The 19369-nt window shown below is 46.1% G+C and overlaps 1 protein-coding gene across 1 annotated transcript in view; it reads left to right on the top strand.

The window, feature by feature from the left end:
- The first annotated feature begins 403 nt into the window (after positions 1-403).
- LOC147726099 (uncharacterized) overlaps positions 404-19369 on the top strand; it is a 30958-nt gene continuing 11992 nt past the window's right edge. Inside the window, exons 1-2 of the mRNA XM_086963417.1 lie at positions 404-1307; positions 15792-16289. Coding sequence (XP_086819543.1) covers positions 404-1307; positions 15792-16289 — 1402 coding nt within the window. The remainder of the gene's footprint in view (positions 1308-15791; positions 16290-19369) is intronic.

Raw genomic sequence — 19369 nt, forward strand, 5'->3', positions numbered from 1 at the left:
CCAAAGAGCTGCCCGTCTGCGCCCGTCCGCGACAGGACGGGGCACAGGGGCCATGGACTCTACCTCAGCTCTCCCTGCTCTAACAGGTATGAGCAAACAATACATAACATATTAAGCCCAAACACTACTGGATCTAAAGCCACCAATTGAATGCTGCACCAAAATACCATGGCAGAGAGTAGAGGGAGGTGTCTCTTGTCTACAGTGTCGGCGTCAATCTATCAATAGTATAACCCAATCAGAGGTAAACATTCCTTTAGATGGATTAAAGAGTTTCCTTCTAAATGTACGATCCCTACCCAAACACCAGCACCAGGTTTAGGATTTAGTTAACACTACTCAGCCGGATATATGTTTTCTCACCGAGACATAGATGAAACCCCATACAATCACAGCAATAGCAATGGGGATCCCATCTGGATATAAGTTTAAACATCTAGATAGAGAAGTGAAAACAGGCGGTGGTTTGGCCATAATACACAAGGACGAAATAAAGGTCACAATACTCGAGCAACATCACAGTCCACAACTAGAAATCATGATCTTTAAAATCGCCCTAACTAGCCACACTTCCTGGAAAGGCGCTCTGGTCTATCACCCACCAGGATTAAACCCTGACTTTGCTCTCACTCTTCAAGAGCTTTTAGCTCCCTGTCTCAAATCTAAAGAAGACTTTATCCTCCTGGGAGATTTCAACATCCATGTAGATCAGCCAGCATTATCCGAATCCATTTCCCTGGTTACGGATCCTTCAAATTTAGGTCTAGAATTACAGAATAATGGACCTACACACAGGGGTGGCCATACGCTAGATTTAGTTTTTTCCAACTGTACCAAATTAACCTGCCTTCCAGCAAGAGAGATTCTATGGACAGACCATTTCCTGTTAGAATTTAAAATACTGACTCCAAAGAGACCCACTAATAAAGTACCATCTCCTCCTACCTGGCGCCGTCAATGGCATAAAATCTCAGCTAACAAACTACAGGAAATCTGGACACAACCTGCCATATTGGCAGTGGACACAGCAGATATAGCGTTAGCTAAACTTAATGATTCAATTAAGCGAGCCATTGATATCTTGGCCCCTTTAAAACTGCATAAACAGTATCCTCCCTCTAAGCAGGAAAGTTGGTACACGCATGAGCTAAGAGAAGAGAAGCAGAAATGCAGACGAGCAGAGAAAATATGGAGAAGAAGTAAAACTGAGGAGACCCGAGCAGTTTTCCTAGATGCTCAATCAATATACTATAAAAACATAAAGCAAGCTAGGAAACACCACCTAATGCAACAACTTGCAGAAGCAGGTAATTGTCCTAAGGAGCTCTTTAAAATTCTGCAAAATTTTGTAAAACCCGCTGCATGTGAGAGCTCTGATGATTTCTCGCAGACTCTATGCAATAAAATCTCGCTATTCTTTGAGGATAAAATAAACATCATTTACGAAAGAATAGTGGCAGCTAACAACAACATGGGTGACATTAATAAGCCCCTATCCCCGATCCCGCTAAAGCACAATAAACATCCTCTGCTATCCTTCCCTCAAATTGATAATGCAGAGCTCCTTCCTCTCATCGTCCATATTAAATCTGGGTCCCCAAATGACCTCCTCCCTGCCAAGATGGTTGCCCCTCTGATTTCTCTCTTGGGACCCTCTATACAGAGCATCATTAACATCTCTCTTGCGAAAGGACAGGTCCCGGCAGACTGGAAAAGAGCGGTAGTAAACCCAATAAGGAAAAAAGCGGCATCTCCATGGACAGACCTCTCAAACCTGCGTCCTATTTCACTCTTGCCTTACATCGGCAAGATAGCAGAGAGGCACGTGAACACCTATCTATCAGGACATAATCAATCATAATATCATACTACATAATAAAACATAATAAAACTATCAGGACTTAATGCCTCTAAGACCAAGGTCATTATTTTTGGTAGGGAAAGTGGATTATGGGGAGATCAATGGTGGCCTTCTGAGTTAGGCCCCGTTCCTTCCCCCGTGACCGAGGTCAGAAATCTCGGGGTGTGGTTCGATGACAAGCTCTCTTTCACCTCTCACACTAAACGTGTGGCTGGCACCTGTTTTGGTACTCTGCAGTGTCTTCATCCAATATTTAAGTTTTTTGATGCGGAGACCAGACAGATTATAGTCCAAGCTCTGGTTCTCACCAGGCTGGATTATGCTAGCTCGCTGTTCTTGGGTCTAAATAAGGCTGAGCTATCCCGCCTTCAGAGGGTTCAGAACGCGGCGGCTAGGATGCTTGTCCGCCTCCCGAAGTTTGTCTCGGCCCGTCGGACTATTCAGGATCTCCATTGGCTGCCGGTGGGGCAGAGAATTAAGTTTAAAGCTCTCTGTTTAACTTTTAAAATTCTCAAATCAGCCTCCCCTCCTATTCTTGCACAGACTATCTTGCACTATGTCCCTGCCAGAGCTCTTCGCTCCGCCGGATCTAATCTTGCTATTGTGCCACACTGTAAAAAATCCAGGATTGGCGGACGCTCTTTCTCAGTGCTGGCGGCAGCCCTTTGGAACTCTCTGCCGGCCCCCCTTCGCTCCATCCCTGACTTGCTCCCATTTAGGAAGGTACTAAAAACCTTCCTTTTTTCTACAATTTAGGCCTACTTTTTTATCTTCTCTGATGTGTTGTGTTCTCAATTCTCCAAAGCGCCGGGACGCCACTTGGCTGCAGCATCCGTGCGCTATACAAAAATTAAATAACATAACATAACATAACATAACATCTAGAAGCAACGGAGGGCCTGGACTACTCATAATCTGGGTTCAGGCCCAACCACAGCATCGAATCAGCCCTTCAAACAGTGATCAATAACATCAAAATGGCACTGGATGAGGGCAGTTCTATGATTCTGGTGCTGTTGGATCTCTCCGCTGCTTTTGATACGGTGTCTCACACAGTGCTTCTCGATCATTTAAGGGACGTAGGCTTGGAGGGAGTGGCTCTGTCATGGATGAAGAGTTTTTTATCGGGCCACTCCCAAGAAGTTAGGCTGGGCTCCCACAAATCCACCTACAGGGAGCTCAACAAGGGAGTGCCACAGGGCTCATGTTTAAGCCCGACACTATTCAATGTGTACGTGGCGCCCGTGGCCAACTTAGCAAGATCATTTGGGTTTACCCCGGTGTCGTATGCCGACGACACCCAACTCCTCTTTCCTTTTAAAAGTCTGACACCTGCAATAAAAAGATCATTTGCAGACGGAATGAGAGCAATATCAGAGTGGATGTCATCAAACTGTCTTCAGTGTAACGTAGGGAAAACAGAGGTCATGCTGTTTGGACAAGCGGCAACACACTGGTCACCTGAATGGTGGCCCTTAGAATTAGGACCTGTTCCCAGCCCTAAGAGCACGGTAAAAAACTTGGGAGTGTTATTAGATCAGACACTCACATTTAAAGACCACGTAAACCAAGTGGCTGGTACCTGCTTTCGGGCAATTGGGATGCTAAGAAGAGTGTTTCCCTATCTGCCAGATTGCCACAGGAAAACACTTGTGCAGGCGCTAGTCATCAGCAGAGTGGATTACTGTAACGGTCTTCTTTTAGGAGCTAATGAAGGTCAACTTAATAAGTTACAAGTAATCCAAAATACAGCTGCAAGGACTGTCCTGAATGTTCCCCCTAGGACTCCTTCTCGCCCCCTGCTGACCAGACTCCACTGGTTACCAGTGAGGAAGCGAGTACAGTTTAAGACTCTATGCACCATTCACAAAAGTGTGATAGGCAAAGGCCCAAAATAACTGGCCAAAATCTTTCAGCCATATGCTCCTGGGCATTCCCTGCGATCCAGTAATCTGCAGCTATTGCAGGTACCCAGAATAAAGAAGTCCAGACAAGGAGGCCGAGCTCTGGCCCATGCGGGACCTGTGCTCTGGAACTCTCTACCTCTTGAGTTGAGATCACTCACTAGCCATCTGGTCTTTCGGAAGACCTTAAAAACACACTTATTCACTAGTAATTAACTCTTCCTTTGTAATATGTACTACCCCCCCTGAACACGGCTATCTGGAGTCATATTCTTACTGGCAAAAGCGCGGAGATACCCCTTCGGGGGTCTATTCAGGTGCTATATAAGAATATAAAATAATTAAATAAAATAAAGGTATTAGACTAACATGGTCCCCTTACAAACATTTTGGAACTGGGCTTTCGGGCTAAGGAGTCCACCTCTGTCATTGACCCAGATGAATTGATTGGGTGGGCTCAGAGAGCCATTTGTCAATTGGGTAACACCAATTGTGCCATGTCGTGTCAACGCAGACGCTCTATTCTTTTGAAGTTGGACCCAAAATTGGCAGAATTGTCATCTTTTGAGTCTGGACCATTGGCTCAAGGTTTATTATTTAGTCGGCCTTTTCTCAAAGAATTGACCAAATTTGTTGCCACTTTTAATGGACTCGATAAAGCTCAGTCCTCTCTTCGATTAGCTTTTTGCCCGTTTTTTGTATGGGCCGGACAATATAGGGGACGATCGTTCGGCCGTGGTTCTAACCAAAATGGCTATCAGTCCCATAATGGAGGTTATCAGAACTCAGGTTTTAACAACAAATTCTCCTTATATCCCACTCGCAAAGGACACAACCAATTCAAGAAAGGACGCTATGGTGGAAATCAAGGAGGACATCAGGATTCCTTAGCTTCAGGTGATCCTGATCTCAGCTTCAGATGTTTTGTTGGGGTGCAGTATTGCATTTTTTCCCCACAGTTGGCAAGTGATCTCGAGCGATGCATGGGTGTTGGAGACTGTCAAGGGTTACAAGATAGAGTTCTTCAGTTTTCCCATTCAACCTCATCCTCCTTCGCCCCTAGTTTTTTCTCTTCAGGATGAAGCAGTCATTTCCACCGAAATAGAATCTCTTCTGGAACAAGGGGCCATAGTTCAGACCACCCGTCATCCTCAGGTTTTCTCCAGCAAAGTTTTTCTGGTTCAGAAAAAAGGGGGTGGTTCTAGACTAGTTCTCAACCTCAAGGACTTCAGCGGCTGGGTTGTTTACCGCCACTTCAAGATGGAGGGCATCCATCTTCTGCAGGACCTTATTCAGGAATGCGCGTGGGTGGTCCATCTAGATCTGAAGGATGCATATTTGTTGATTCCCATTCACGGTCCTCATTGTCGGATTCTGCAGTTCCAATGGCAAGGAGTCTGTTTCGAGTACAAAGTTCTCCCTTTGAGCCTCTCGTCAGCACCTTGGTGCTTCATGAAGCTTCTGAGGCCTTTCGTGGAATCTCTGCGAGCCGGGGGTGTTTGTCATTCTCATCATGGCTCATTGGCCTCGTCTGTTAATGACTCATTTGGAGTGGTCAATAGATCTTTTACAGTCACTCGGATTTCTGGGAAAACCTCAGAAGGCAGTTTTCCTTCCGTCTCAATTGATGGAGTTCCTGTGTTTTCTAGTCAATTCCCTCACTTGCCAACTCCTCTTGCTCAATCAGAAAATCAGATCTTTCAAGAGGGAGTTGAGATTGATTTTACACAAACAGATTGTATCATTGAGGTCTGTAGCTTGGATAGCCTGCTTTCTTCCTCGATCCAAGACATATTTCTGGGTCCTCTCTATTACCGAGCACTTCAGCGACTCAAAATCCGCCATCTCCAGAAAGGACTCAAGTATTCAGATCAGATTCCTCTTTCCGAGGAGGCGAGGTGGGAGATGTTATGGAGGTTAGAACATTGGAGTCTTGGAATGGTCAACCCTGTTCAGAGTGTCTCCGGAGACGGTGATAGAGTCCAACGCCAGTCAGTGGGGATGGGGAGCCGTTGTGTCAGGTAACCATGGGTGGCCAGTGGTCTCAGGATGAATTGTCTCTCCATATAAATTGTCTGGAACTTCTGGCAGGGTCTTATGCATTTCGTTGTCTGTCTCCAAGCATGATGAACTTTTACATAATTCTCTGCAGGGACAGTGTGTCAGCGGTTTGGTAAGTCAAAAAATTAGGGGGAACGAGATCCCGGATTCTAGCAGAAATCACTAAGAATTTCTGGCACTTTTGTCTTCAGAGAAATATCACAGTGATTGCGTAATATATTCCGGGGTACACCAATCTTCTTACAGACTGGAACTCTTGTCACCTTCGAGATTTCAGAGATTGGAGGCTTCATCCTTGTGTATTCAGATCCCTGACTCACCTTTGGGGTCAGAGCCAGATCGATCTATTTGCCTCTTGACTCAACAGGCAACTTCCAATGTTTTCGAGTTGGTGCCCAGATCCGGAAGCTCTGGATATGAATGCATTTCTGCAGGACTGGCCGTCTCATCTGTGGCATGGCTTTCGCCCGTTTGTAATGATACCCAGTGTAGGAAGGTGGATATCTGACTATGGTTACCCCCAAACTTTTGGCCTGGTGTTTAGCTGGTTTTTGACATAGTTGGCCTGGGATCCTGCTATTCAGGGCCCCAGGCTGATTGCTCTCTCCTTAAAATGGACTTCATGTACCTTAGGTGCATACACAATTGGAACTGGTTCACCTTATTGGCCCCTGTAACAGTGTACCCTAGGTACCCAGGGCATAGGTGTTTCCAAGGCCTACCAGGGGCTGCAGCATGTATTGTGCCACCCCTGGCCTGGTCTCCATATTTGACACAACTGGCTGATCACTCAGCTGGGGTAAGTTGGTGTAATCACCTCTTACTTAGATATAGTATCCCTATATCTAACCTTAAACTGGACACATATGTTCCTATCAGCCACTCCTATGGAAGGCCTCTTCAATCCGGGAGGCAGAGTGCTTGGAAATATGTGAGATGGTGCTCTAGCATGAGCTGAGCCTGTCTGCAGCTGTCGGGAACCACTCCCTTAGCTGTTCCGGGATATTGCCATACCATATACTCTTAAGTACATTATAATCCTCGCGGTTATATGCTAACTTTGGTTTGGCTTCATCAAAACATGTTGAGTAAGGTGTCATACAATTTGGAATACTATCCCCTCGACAGTTCTGTCGATGGGGATAGCATTCCACCCTTCTAGAGGGACACGACATGTGTGTAGCCTTAACCCTGGTTAAAGTTAACCAGAGCCTCAGCATCACAAAATGGATGCTGCCACCACAGACACAAGTCTGACCTCCTGCTGCTGGGAGTCCTTCTAGCGAGGGAGACTTGGACAAAGGGTTTCCTGCCTTGGGAGGTGCGAGCACCACCCCAGACAGGGTTTTGTGTATTGGGTAGGACAGGGCTGAATAGATTGAGACATGCCCGGGGCACACAAGGAGTCCCCGTGCATAAGCCAGTGCAAACCGGTCCTGGGACTTTCCAGACCCAGGCCTGGCGAGGAGCTGGACAAAGGAAAGGGGGTGTAACCGCCCCCTTCCTGGTCCCACCCAGTGGAGGGACCTAGTAGGTGATCCACCCCTCAGATTGGGAATAAGAGTGGGAGCAGTGTCATTGCACAGCAGATCATCCTGAAATCAACTTTACACAAAGAAGACTACTGGACTTCGACATTCTGCTGCGCAGAAGACTGAAGAGAATCTCCCTTGTGGCCTAGGAGTGGCCACCCTGTGAAAGCAGGTACCAACCAGCGAATCGACATCTGCTTTGCCGCCGCCTCCCGCCGGAGCCCGAGCCCAGAGCCTGACAAGACCCAGACTTCCAGACTTCTCACAGCCCGATCCACAGTCCCTGCAAAGAAGGGACCCGTGGAGGCACTGAGAGACGTGGGACCGGACATCTTGGAAGACACCCGAAGAGCTGACTGCGCAGCATCAGAGGCATCCTCGATGTTGTGCTTTGGGAACTGAGAACCCCCACCACCAAGCAGCCCTTGCACCGAAGATCAGCCCCCCAGCATTTCCACGATCTGCGTGGGGCCCTTTTGCATTGTGCCACTCGACGTGCCATCCTGGCCACTAGCCACCTGGTCAGTGGCCATCTTGGCAACGAAACCGACAAACTACACTGCGGGTCTGGTTGCTCCAGACTTGCCCTAGCTTCTGTAAAAAGGAGCACCCACTCTGGCCTTGCTGGTCCGAGTGATAAGCCTTTTTCAACTCCTGCGTGGCATGCATTAGCCAAGGCCTGTTTGCTCCGATCAAGTTGCCGACACCGCCAACAGAGAGAAACCTGCGTGGGACAGCTGGTGACCGACTCCTGGACGTCCTCGATCCCCGGTGTCCATGTGGCTGCAGAGAGAAGCTACACCTCAACGGCTGATTGCACACAACATCGCCTGGTTCCAATCTGGTTCCACGGTAGTCACTGGCTAGTGACTTTGAACATTGTCCCCTCTGCTTTCAGGTCTTCACATCTTCAGATCCACCCTTGGATCCACTGGAACTCTTCACATCGAGCCGCCTGCAGCATCTTCAGCTCCAAGCACCATCGACCAGGGTGACGAAACCCGACACTACTTCGACCCTGTGCACCCACTTCCTGTGGGTGAGGTAAATCAACAACACCGGTGTTCCTACACTGGTACACACCTCTAAGGCCTGTGTCTCAAGTTTCAGCTTTCTAGGTCACTCGGAAGGTTCCGAACTAACTAACTTTCTAACTTTTATGCACCATAGATATTGCATTGGTGAGTGCTTGCACTTTAAACACTGCACTCGAGTCCCGCGGGCCTTTCCTGACTTAGTCACTGCTAGTCCCGATCAGCTCCAACCATTCCCAAGGCCCTAGGCCTGTTTCCTTTCAGATTGGTATCTCTTATACCACTTTCTTAGTATATGGTTTAGGTGGCCCCTAGGGCTCATCCATATTGTGCAACTTTTGTGTATTTTAAACTGTGTTTTGTTTAACGCTTGTGCTTCTGTGCTCATAAAGAGTTCAGGGGATATTTTGCAGTTAATAAATATATATATATATTTTCAATATATATCTGTGTAGTGTCTTTTCATCTGGTATTCAAGGGGGTTGTGTATGGTAATACAGCTGGCTTCACATGCCTTTCATAGTTTAGCCTAAGACTGCTTTGTCCACGTTACCACTAGGATAACTGGTCTATAAGGTTGACTTACAACCAATCATCATAAGGGTTGTTTGGACTGATACAAGATGGTTCCAGAATTGGAAACATCATATATCAGGCCAACTTCTCACACCCAGGTTCTTAGCACGCACAACGCATTATCAGTTGGAGTTGATTCTGATCACTCCTCTTTGGGGGGGCTCAGGCTTAGTTCCCGGTTCTTCTAGAGATGATTTGTGCAATGCCGCTCCTTCTTCCCCAGCGTTGGAATCTGTTGCTGGACCCTCTCAACAACAGACATCCACTGATAGAGTCAAGTCAACTCTTTCTACTTGCATAGTGGGTTCCGGGGATCGCTGGAAAATCTCAGGCCTTTCGCGAGACCCTCCCAGATTAATCAGCGAGGCCTGGTCTCCCAACACACACAAACGTTATTCCACAGCCTGAAGAGATGGTGTTGTTGGTGTGATCAACAGGAGGTGGATCCCGCTTCAGCAGATATCTCTTTGATTGTGAATTTTCTTGCTTTGATTGCTTCTTCCGGTCTCACTTAGAGAACGGTTAATAATTTTCAATCTGCCTTCTCTGCCATATAACGATCAATGACAAACCTGCTGGTGAGCACCTCTTGGTGTGCAAGTTACTCGGGGTATCAGGTTGGTAAAATTGCCTCGCCCTAAATACGTGGATTCATGGGATGCTTTTACTGTTTTGCAATTCTTGAACGCTTGGCCCGCCAATAATAATCTATCTATCAAACAGCTTTCGGCAAAAGTAAGTATGTTTGGTCTGTTGTAAGCGAGCTTCTGATATCCATGCTCTTGATCTTGCAGGTCGTAGATTTCCACCATAAGGTGTCACTTTTGCTATCTCCAGACGCACTGAATGTAGTACTGCCTCTATTACTTACCCAAGTTTTCCTAATAATCCAAAACTTTGTGTAGTACAATGTATCAAGGATTATGAGGTAAGTACTGCTGGTTTTCAACAGGATATGCATGGTCAATTGTTGATTGCTCTGCAAAAACCTTTTAGTCTGGACACCCCGGCTACAATAGCTAGATGGGTGAGATGGCTCATGGGTGAGACATGTATTGATGTTACAACATTTGGTGCACATTCAGCTGGTGGAGTTATGGCTTCCAACGCTTTTTCTATGGGAGTGAGTTTAATGGACATTATGAAGTCAGCTGATTGGTAAACTGATTTTATGTTTAAGACTTTTCATTATAAACCGATTGTGGATATTGCATATGTAGTCGTGGCGCAGCTTTGAACAAGCATAATCGGAGCCTCCGATCCTGAAATAGAATTCAAAATTTGCGAACAAACGTGACAAGAATTTTCAATTTTTTTATTGACACGGAGGCAAGGATTATCCCACCCTTTTTCTGTATTTCATATGGTTGTTTACATTATCTGCCTTTATTACTTATGTGTATTATACACTATGGATGTATTTCTTGTTTTTTCCCTCCCCATGAGAGAAGGGTGTATTACGACTCTATATTTCCTTGCAGGTTCAGATCCTAAGTGAGGTGCGTTGCTCTGTCTCCATGGACTGTCTTGTGGATACGTGCAGGTTCCAGTTTTTTCTGACGATGCAAGCATCAAGTTTTGTGTTTCAAGCCCGTTGGTCTGCTGTACCACTGTTCGAGCTACTTTGTTTTTCAAGTTCTTCACAAATGTTGGACTGTGTTTCTTCACTTTAACTGTTATGATTGTCAATGAAAGAGGATGTAGTATTCTCTTGTGGACCATTTATAGGGGATTCTCTATGGTTGTCAGGTGATACCCAGTGTGTTCATGGGTATTGTAGTGTTATTTTCTTTTACTGTAATCTGATTGGCTGCTGAGTTTTTTCTAGTAAAGAAATGAAAAGCATTATCCTCGCCTCTGTGTCCTTAATAGAATTCATAATTCTTGTCACGTATGTTCACAAATTTTGAATTATCCATTCAACCTCTTGTTAGCATACACAGCAGCGACAAACACTGTTCACAATCTCGACACCTGAATATCATGCAGAACATATTTCCTCGATCTGTTCTATCTCTTGCTCCATTCAGAACCACTAAGTATGGTCATTCTCCTGTCCCATTTCCCTTAGTCTTGCATTTGACCTCTACCCATACCCAGGATGGAGATGTGCTTGCTAGATGGTTAAAAAAATGTAATATTGAGTTTTATCATTGCATATTACATATGTATTTAGTATAACTACTCAATACAACAATTGCAACATGAGTAACATCCTACAGTGCATAAGGCAAACATATATTCCAGTAGATTAAAATGAGATTGGGCCTTGACCATGTCAGCATTCATACCATCACCTAGCGTCTTCTCTCCCATCCTGAAAAACAAGCCTGGTTCTTGACATATCTTAACACATCTGGGTGTTCCATAACGTATAAAGTTACAGGGCTCCAAATATCTTTTGGCCTAAAGGAGACTGGCAATTCCTCAGCATATGTGTCTAGCTGTTCTCAGCAGTGCACAACAACTCTAAACCAGGCAGTCACTCTGGGTTTAGCCTTACCATCCCAATTCTTTGCTACTAGTCTTTTGGCCAGTAATAGCATGATAGCTACCAATTTGTATTGATTTAAGCATTAAGCAATACCAGCAAACATACTTATGGAGTGCATTAAATCCATCGAGTGCATACCAAAAATCGGATATCTTTCAGTTGACTGTACTGTGTGAATGCTGTAAAAAATTAAGAACACAGTGTGCATTCTTCACTTGCTTTTCCCACAGCTGAATCACACTAATAATTATTTCTGAACGTCACAGTTCAGTTAGCACTGTAACACACATGCACAAACATGAACCACTCCCTCGGTCTTCTGTCCAGTATTTCCAAAACGTGACACCTGAGCGCTAATCATCTGTGGCAGGGACGCAGCCTGCAGGTCTAGGTCGCATTCTCAGTAGTATTCTTTCCTATGCGGTCAAGTGTCCTGCTTGCAAAAGCAGCAGTTGATAAAAATCTCACGTAGCGGCTAGGTAATTATGGGGACACCGGATCTTGAGTTGCTTAATTATGCAATGCATTCTGCAAATTAAGCCCAATTTATCCTCATTTACTAAACAAGCAGCACCTATATAAACAACATGTTCCCGCTCACTCAGCTACCAGCGGGAAAGAGAGGACGTTTTGTAGGAGATCATCGAGGTACGCACCTTGAGGCAGTAATGGTGTGGTTGTGGTGTATGCCAGAGTTTCATATTTCAGATCTCTGATTTACGTGAAGGAGGGAAAACGTATGTTCAATAATTTGTGTGAAATTATATTACTCTACAAATATTTTTCCCATTCCCACGTCCAGCTGACTAGACTCCTCCTGACCCCTAATTAATGGTGCCTATCTGTGCCTGTCTGTGACCAGTGCCAGGGACCCTGGTCCTCCTGACCCACCCCTATCAGGACCCCAGCACACTCCATGCTTTAAACCCCGGATGCAGCACCAACTGCCAAATCTCAACACCAAGCAACACCTACGGCTTGATCTCCTGCCGACACTCTCACTGCACGTTTCCCCACCTCTGAACCCAAGCAGAAACCCCCAGCCTACCGGACACCACAGCAAACAAACCACTAAACTACATCCGCCTCAAAGTGCGCTCCCTACAAAGGCACGCCACAGAGATGTGGGACCTTCTCAACAACCACACGCCCCACACCGCCTTCCTCACTGAAACCTGGACCGACGCCAACTTTGTGCCCAACATCGCAACTGCTATTCCCGGTGGATATAAGATACAGAGAAAAGACCAGCCAAGGAAGAGGCATCACCATCGTTCACAAAAGCTCCCTCCACATGACAACCTCAGCCCCAGACAACACTACTACCCCTATGAAACATCTATACTTTCAGATCCAGACCAACCCTAAAAGATTCTCCACGGAACCCTCATGTTCAGGTTACCTGGCCCCCTCGCTCCTGTCACCGACACCATCACCGACTTCATTGCACCCCATGCTCTCGCCTCCATAGACTTCATATAACTCGGAGACCTAACCTTCCACCTGGACAACCACGACAACCCCAATCCCACCGCCCTCCTAGAGAACCTCGCCAACATAGAACTGGAGCAACTTGTTACCACCCCCATGCTCACAGCAGGACACATACTCGATCCTGTCTTCGCAGGAGGAAACAGTGTTTCCTACAGCCACACCATTGAACCGCTTTGGACAGACCATCACTGCATCCATTTCTCCACCAGAAACCTCACTGTACACAAGTGCGCTCTGCCTCCCCTACAGAAACTGGAATAAAGTCACTGAAGAACAGCTCACCTCCACCCTCACCAGCACTACTCCTCCAACGATGCAAGACACCAACACTGCAGTAAGTAACCTCAGCTGCTGGATCACTAACTGCGCCAACACCCTTGCCCCTCAACAAGATACAGGACAGCACAAAAAGAAAGCACGCTGGTTCACCTATGCACTCCAAGAATCCAGGCGCTCCTGCCAACGACTCGAAAAGACATGGAGAAACCCCAAAACCCCTGAAACATGCACCACCTACAAAACAGCCTGCACAACATACCACTAATTTCTCAAATCCACAAAGAACTTCCTCCAAGACAGAATCCTCCCCGACACTCTGGCCCATCGGGCTGCAAAGGGCTGCGGCTCTGCCTATCTTTCCTCGTGCCTTACTCCCTACAGCAAATCTCAAAATCTCCGCTCCAATTCCAAGATATTACTGGTAACCCCCAGATTCAAAAAAGTTCGCTCCGGTGGGAGAACATTTCAGGTGTGCGCTTCCTCCCGCTGGAATAAACTTCCACTTTCCCTGCGTATGATTCAAGAAGAATTGCCATTTCAAAAAATCCCTTAAAACCTTTCTCTTCTGCTAATTCTATTCCCCAGTAAGATCTAGTATCTAGAGCAATAGTGCTGGGACACCCCGTTGGGGTTGCTGTGTGCTTTATAAAACACACAAATAAATAAATAAACACCCACAACTCCAAAGAACTCTTCTCCATCATCCAGGAATTTGCCATACCCAGCAGTGAAACAAGACATTCACCTCCCAAGACCTCTGCAACAGACTTTGTACCTTTTTTCACCTCAAGATTGAGACGCTCTATAACCACATCGACAACCAAGACTTCTGCACCGCTTCATCTCTCAGCGACCCCACCCAACTGACTCTACTCACTTGGACCCTGCTCATGACAAAAGACACCTTAAAGACCATGAAGAGAATCTTCTCTAGAGCACCCTCACAACCCTGACCTCCCCCATCATATCTTCCACAGGGCCACCACGTCCATTGCACCCTAACTATGCCAGGCAATCGACTGCTCCCTCGAGACCACCACATTCCCCGATGACTGGATTCACACTGAAGTCAACCCCCTACTAAAGAAACCCTCTGCAGACCCGACAGACCTCAAGAACTTGAGGCCCATTTCATTGCTTCTAATTGTGGCCAAGGTCATCGATAAGGTGTCAACCTACTGGTCCTCTCAGCTGCCATTGACGCCGTCTCCCACCACACACTAACCACCAGACTCCGCAACACTGGCATCCAAGGATAGGCCCTCAACTGGACATGCTAATTTCTCACAGGCAGAGCTCACTGAATTGGACTCCTGACCTACTTCTCAGAAACAACAGAGACTAGATGTAGAGTATGCCAGGGATCCTCCCTCAGCCCCACCCTCTTTAACATCTACATGGACCCCCTTGCAACCATTGTCAGAAACCTTGGGCTCAACATAGTCTCCTACGCCAAAGACAACCAGCTCATCCTCTCCCTCACCAAGGAATCCAACATCACCAGGCACCCTTCCAAGAAGGGATGAAAGGCGTCACCACCTGAATGGAGAAGAGCTGACTGAAGTCCTTATCGTTGACTCCACCCCTCAGCATGGGATTACACCTGGTGACCCCTTGCCTTATGAAACCCCACCCCTACCCCAACCAACATGCACAAAACCTTGGCAACATACCGGACTCCTCACACACGATAAATTGCCAGATCAACACTGTATCCTCGGACAGCTTCACCACCCACCTCATATTCCGAAAAACTTTCAGATGGATCCCCCAGAATCTAGAAAAAAGGTCACACCGACCCTCATCACTAGCAGACTGGACTATGTCAATGCCCTCTATGCCGGAATCAACAAAAAATTCCTTTTCAAGCTCCAGAAATGACAGAAGGCTGCAGCCAGACTGATCCTAGACAGCTCCGTCACAACCACATCACCCAACACCTCTGTGATCTCCACTGGCTCCCCATTGAAAGAAGAATAACCTTCAAGCTTCTCACGTACACATACAAGGCCCTCCACAACATCGGACCAGCATACTTAAACACCGCCTCTCCTTCCACGCCACCAAGATAACCTCCTATCAGTTGCACTCTTACTGGCCGCCATCCCTCCCGTCCATAGGAGCTGAACAGGTGGAATGTCCTTCTCCTACCTCAAAGTTAAGACCTGAAATGAACCCCACCTTGGGCAACGCCCTACACTGCTCCAGTTCAAGAACGACCTCAAGACCTGGCTCTTCAGATGACCCAGCATCCAACGGAGCCGCCACCATCGCCTTGAGATGCGCAAGTAGCTGTGCTTTACAAACCTGATTGATTAGCTGCCAGATCCAAGATTTATATGGATTAAATGCATTTCCAGCACTGTTTTGAAGCCCAAAAGGTCTTAGCTTTGTTAGTTGTGAAATATTGTCAAGCTTTAGAGCTTGACAAAGTTTACAAAATTTACAAAATACCTTTTGTATTGTGACATCCTCCCTGTCAAAAAATATTGAAAAACATGACTGCCTTCTCCTGAAAACATCGCTAACCTTTTTTTTTCTCTTCTCACCTTTAAGGTACAGTGTTTCCGGGTCACATTTTGGGAGTCCTTACTGTTACAGAAAAGAGTTTTGAACAGAAAGTTCTGACACCCTTTGTGAATGGCTTAAATTCCTTGGCCTATGTTGCTGACACCGTGCTGACCACCACCAACCTTCCGCAAGTCATTCCAAATGTTCGCCAACTCCTAGATTCGTCCCACCAAAGCCTTTCAGAGGCACAGCAGTCAACCGCGCTACAAGTGGACTCATTGACCTCAAATGTGAACTCGCTCTTAATCAACTTAAACCGTTTAAATATCGAACTGAAGATGCTACAAGATAAGCTAGAATTTCTTAATATGCAACTCTATGGACATCGAAGCGAGGAGTCCCTAAAACTACAAGCAGCAAAGAAAAGTCTCAAGGATGCAATTGATGCTATAGACAGAGCGAAGAAAGTATGGGAAGATGCACATGCAGAAAGGAAAAAAGGTATTGCCATGCAAATTTATCCTGTACCTGGACCAAAATTAGGTAAATATTGCTCTTGCCTCATATTGAATGTCATAAAAGAAATAACACATCCACATGTATTTCACTTAGTCTCAGACAGAACCCAGATGAGCACCTAGGGCTAAAATGTAAAAGATTTTATGCAGCGCAGCAAAAACAGTTGCTGCGCTGTTTTGCTTCAACCCGCAAGAGCTGAAATGTGCCAATGCTACAAAGGATTGGCACAGTAATGCTCTCTCCATGTGCTGGCATGCTTTCTGTGGCCATGAATCAAGGCAGGTACTTTTGCACTCTAGGACAAGGGTAAGTGAGCTGTGGGCAGGATAGTTTTGTGCAGAAACGCTTTCCTTCCTTCACAAAAACTATGTTTTAATGCAACGTCCTCTATGAATGGGTCCTGCATCCAGATGCCACGTCTTTGCGGAGGCCAGCAGCAGAGCGGAGCAGGGCAGGAGCAGAAGCAGGAGAACGCGAGCGAGTGGGAGGATGCCAAAAACTGCTGAATGCTCCGGACCCCGCTCCCAATCCCCAGCTGATTTCTCAGCTGACTCCCCCCCACTCCGGGGGCCAATATCCCCCTTGGCTATCAGTGGTTTTCAGTGCACTAGGGGCCCTATAACATAACGGGCCACGGTCTACCATGGCAGAGTGTGTCCGCCACTCTTTAATTTGCCTAATTACCTAATCATCTTCATTAGCTGCTCAGAGTTTGCAAGTCGAGCTGAGCAACCCCTGACTTCCATACCTGACCTTCATGCTCCAGAGCCACCATCACCACTTCATCACCTTGCTATCTGCAGCTAGCTGCCTGCAGCCTAAACACTCCTGCTATCTGTGGTCATACACCCTAGACCGACGGACCTCCGAGTTACAGGAGGTGGTGTAAAGAATGAGCGTAAGGCAGGAGCAGTAAGCGGTAAGCGGGGGCTGTGGTTCTGTGGGTTTGCGGGCTTGCTCTTTGCCAATTGGCCATCTAGTTATTTACAAGACAACAATGGGAGAGGTAGGGAGAATCAAGGACACTCTCTCAGTCCCCGGTTATATGCAAGTAAACAAAGAAAGAGAGGTTCGGTCAGTCTCAGTACTGCCACAAATTTGGAGCGAGATGGATAAGGATCACACACTCACTTCGGGTGAATAGGGAAGCCCTCACACACAGACCCAGTCAGTGTCATGCTTCATCACTGGGCCCCACCACAGAGGCCGAGTGCCTCTATGGTGTGCTGCGACGCCAGAAAGACTGCAGAGCTGGTTGTGTGAAGAGGGATGTGTTGTGAGGGTAGATAAAATTAAAAGTGTCTAAAAGGGTATCAAAAAGAAATTTAATATGTGATCCCTAAGACACAGATATAGAGTATTATGTGTCTGAATTTAGATGCCAAGGTTTAGGATTGGTTAAATTCAGAGAATACAATCAGTCAACATGTTTCTGCCATATGGGTGGTTTCAATTTACCAAGGCATTCGTCAGGACTATACCCCGGCGGTATGGATACTCTAATAGTCCACCCTAACCTGGGGGCGTGAAAGTGAAAAGGGGGTGAAAAAAGTGCTTTAAAAAAAAAGGAAGAGAGGGTTGCTCATTTCAAAAATGCTCCAAAATAAGGAGTATATCAGCACGTCGGGGTCCGGTTCTGAGGCTGAACACAGGTTTTCAGCGGGCTGCGAGCGTTGAGGGCGATGTGCCAGGTACGCTCCAACCCCCCTCCCGAGACCCATGGTGCAAGTAGTGCCCATTTTTAAAGTGCTGATATACTCCTGGGCATAGAGTGGAGTGTGGTCTAACCAATAGGGGAATAAGGAGAGAGCCCTCCCTAGAACAACAAGGTATAGGAACCTACCCAAAGCCAACACTTGCAACTGAAGGTGGGAGGGGCAGTAGGAACTCAAGGAAATACGAGAATAACAAGCACTCTTCGGTGTATTAAGAACCATGGGGGAAAAGGGTAGGGAGTAAGCGACAGAGGAAAATTAACCCCTTAAATCGCTCCAACCTTTTAAAAATACTAGCTAAATGCCCAACACTGATGATATTAGACAAATAGGTTTTATAACTACTCCTGATGGAAATGAGGTAACAAATGTGCTTTTTTATTCTGAATTTGTAAAGCAGATGGTGATAAGGGCAGAGGGAGATCTGGAAAAAGAGGGAATAAGTCTTGTGTTTGATGACCAACTTGGTAGAGGTGAGAGTAAATGCGGAGTCCAGGGACCCTCACATACCATGCAGGTTTAATTCCACAGAAAATACAATATGATACACTAGGCGCTCAATATAGAAGAATATGCAGGGATAAAAACCAAAGAGGGCTAAAAGTAATGATAACAAATATCACACAGGGACCCACCCTGAGCAATCGATTTGATATTTTGTCTGAATCTGCAATAAGTTGGGGGAATAGTATGGACAAAGGGTTGAGTGAGCTGGGTAAGGAATTGGGGTTTTCAAACAGCCTACGGACACTTTCATGGAATATAGGGGGGTACAGAAGGCAGCTAACCCAAGACACCTTTAGAGAAATGCTGGGTATTTATGATATTTTGTGTCTTCAAGAGTCCTGGCTGTGTGAAAGTCCCGAACCCTTTGATGGATATTTTATGCTAAAGAGGAAGTACAAATGAATCTAGGGCGACCCTCAGGGGGGCTGATAATGTTGGTATCATCAAAAAGAGCAAATAAAAAAACCAATTTTAAAGTGATATGTAGGTGGCTATTAGCCTGCCAGGTAGAATTGTATAGGGGTATGCAAACAAGGGAACTAATAGTCGTGATCAATGTATATATTTAGCCAGGAGCATTAATAGACTATGAAAAGCAACTGGATCTGTTAGAGAAGGATCCAGAGGCTATTTGCACAACAAAAGCAGCATATCTGATAATGATCTTAGGTGATTTTAATCATAAATTAGTTCCCTCCCATAGTGATAAAGACTTTAAAGATCTTTTAACTACCGCACAAATACCTGCAGCAAGTTTCGATGGTGTAGGCAATTCGGTACGAGACAAACTTTTAGTAAAATTTCTAGGATCCATAGGTCTATTTAGTGCTATTGGATGGTATAATACCGACCGCCCTGCAAGGAAGACTTTCTGTATAGGAA

The sequence above is a fragment of the Lissotriton vulgaris genome, chromosome 3_1, assembly GCF_964263255.1.
Source record: "Lissotriton vulgaris chromosome 3_1, aLisVul1.2, whole genome shotgun sequence".
Lineage (NCBI taxonomy): Eukaryota > Metazoa > Chordata > Amphibia > Caudata > Salamandridae > Lissotriton > Lissotriton vulgaris.